The 1,918-nt window shown below is 47.2% G+C and overlaps 1 protein-coding gene across 2 annotated transcripts in view; it reads left to right on the forward strand.

Moving 5' to 3' along the window:
• The first annotated feature begins 1,518 nt into the window (after positions 1 to 1,518).
• HACD1 (3-hydroxyacyl-CoA dehydratase 1) overlaps positions 1,519 to 1,918 on the forward strand; it is a 23,919-nt gene continuing 23,519 nt past the window's right edge. Inside the window, exon 1 of one of the 2 annotated variants that reach the window (XR_002830489.1) lies at positions 1,519 to 1,660. Coding sequence is in view for 1 of the 2 variants with exons in the window: in XM_006093739.3 (XP_006093801.1) it covers positions 1,656 to 1,660 (5 nt within the window). In the remaining variant the exon portion in view is untranslated. The remainder of the gene's footprint in view (positions 1,661 to 1,918) is intronic. The other variant, XM_006093739.3, reaches the window with a different exon arrangement.

The raw sequence follows: 1,918 nt of genomic DNA on the forward strand, positions 1-1,918 counted from the left end.
GATGAATGGAATGGATTCAGAGACATGGAAGCATGGAACAGAGTGAGGAATCTCAGAGGGAAGGTGGAAGAGGGTGGGTGGGTGGGTGGGAGGTAATCAACAAAGACCTTGTATGCATATATGCATGGCCCATGGACACAGACAATAGGGTGCTGAAGTTCTGGGGGGAGTCAATAGGAGGGAAAGGGGGACGAACATATGTAATACTTTCAATAATAAAGAATTATTTTTTAAAAAAAGACAAAAATTAAAATTATCTAAATTCTCTGGAGCAGGCTGGTAGAACTGCCTGGGCAATGGGCTGAGAGCCTGGATCACCACCCTCCTGGACCAGGTTCCTTTTTTTCCTCTTTGGTGCAGTCCCTAACCTTCTCCTCCGGGTGAGGATGACTCCATACCCTGAGAAGCTCATGGAGCTGGGTCTCTAGTCCTCATGTGGCCGTCCCCTGACTGTGGCCAGTAGGAAGGCCTAACAAGCAGATTGCTTCTGTTGGCCTGTGCAGAATGTCTTTTCCTATTTCTATATCTTCTCTGTGAAATGTCTATTGAAATCTTTTGCTCATTTAAAAATACCGGATTGTTGTATTATGAGTTATAAGGATTCTTTTTTTAAAAACGCAGGAGGCATTTCCCCTACTGGGGATTAAGCCGAAACCTGGGCATGTGCCCTTGACCAGAATTGAACCGGGGACCCGTCAGTCCCCAGGCAGATGCTCTATCCACTGAGCCAAACTGGCTAGGGCAAGGATTCTTTATATATAGTATTCTGGATACAAGTTCCTTATCACAATATACATTGTGAATATTTTCACTTTTTAAATGATGTCATTGGAATAACAGAAGTTTTACATTTTGATGAAGCCCCATCTGTCTCTCCTTTTCTGATTAATGCCTTTTATTGTCATTGTATCTAAGAAATCTTTGCCTTCCTCAAGGTTCCAAAGATTCTGCTTTCTAGAATGTAGTTTTAGTTTTTATGATAAGCTTTTATCAACGGAGTTCAGGTATCGTCAGAAAAGTGCTAACGTGCTGATTTGGGGTGACTCAAAATGTTTCAGGCCTGTAACTGGTTTACACTTATATCTCATAGCAACCTCATGAGGTAGGTTTTTAAATTCTCCCCATTGAGGAAACTGAGGCATAGAGAGGTTTAGTTGCCCACAACTAATAAGACCGGTGGAGCCAGAAATGTGGAATTTGAATTTCAGTACTCTGACTCCAGAACCTGCCCTTTTACCAGGTAACTGTGTGCTTTAAGGAAAAATAGGCAAGAACTATTAGGAGAAAGTGTAGGTATTTGGAGGGAAAAAAATTTTTTTTTAAAGGTGATATAATGTGGAGAACAGTGGGTTACTATTTTTCCTGTGGAATAGAGTTCTTGTTAGCCCTACGTCTGTGGACTGTCTCTATCTATCCAAACTTTTCTCCTTTGGTATCTTGACATGCCTGTCCTCTTTCCTCCATGAATGCCCTGAGAACCCTGGCTCCATGGAATCCACACAAGTTGGCCAAATCCTGAGTTTCCGCCATCCATGACCCACAAGCCAGTAAAAGTGAAACGGGGTGAAGTGACACACCTCCCCCAAAACTCTTAGGAATGCGTCTGGCGGGGAGATCCCAGCACCTGTCCCCGCGCGCAGAAGCCACCTTGGGAAATGCCGTGAGTTCCGTGTGTCCCGACTGAGAGCACTCGCTAGCGCGCGGCGCCAGGTACACGATAACGGGGCGTCTTTCCGAGCGGGAGGTGCCCCCGCGCGCGAGGCGGAAAGGCTTCCCGTGGAGCCTCGAAACCCTACTCGGGGAGCCGCTCGCGCGCTCCGGGGGTGGTGCAGGGTCCCGGGTCCTGCCTCGGACGCGCTCAACAAGCCAGGGTCGGCGCGTGCGAGTTGTCGGTCCGGTGTGCGCCTGCTCCCTCCCC

Source organism: Myotis lucifugus, unplaced genomic scaffold (assembly GCF_000147115.1).
Source record: "Myotis lucifugus unplaced genomic scaffold, Myoluc2.0 scaffold_121, whole genome shotgun sequence".
In the NCBI taxonomy this organism is placed as follows: Eukaryota; Metazoa; Chordata; class Mammalia; order Chiroptera; family Vespertilionidae; genus Myotis; species Myotis lucifugus.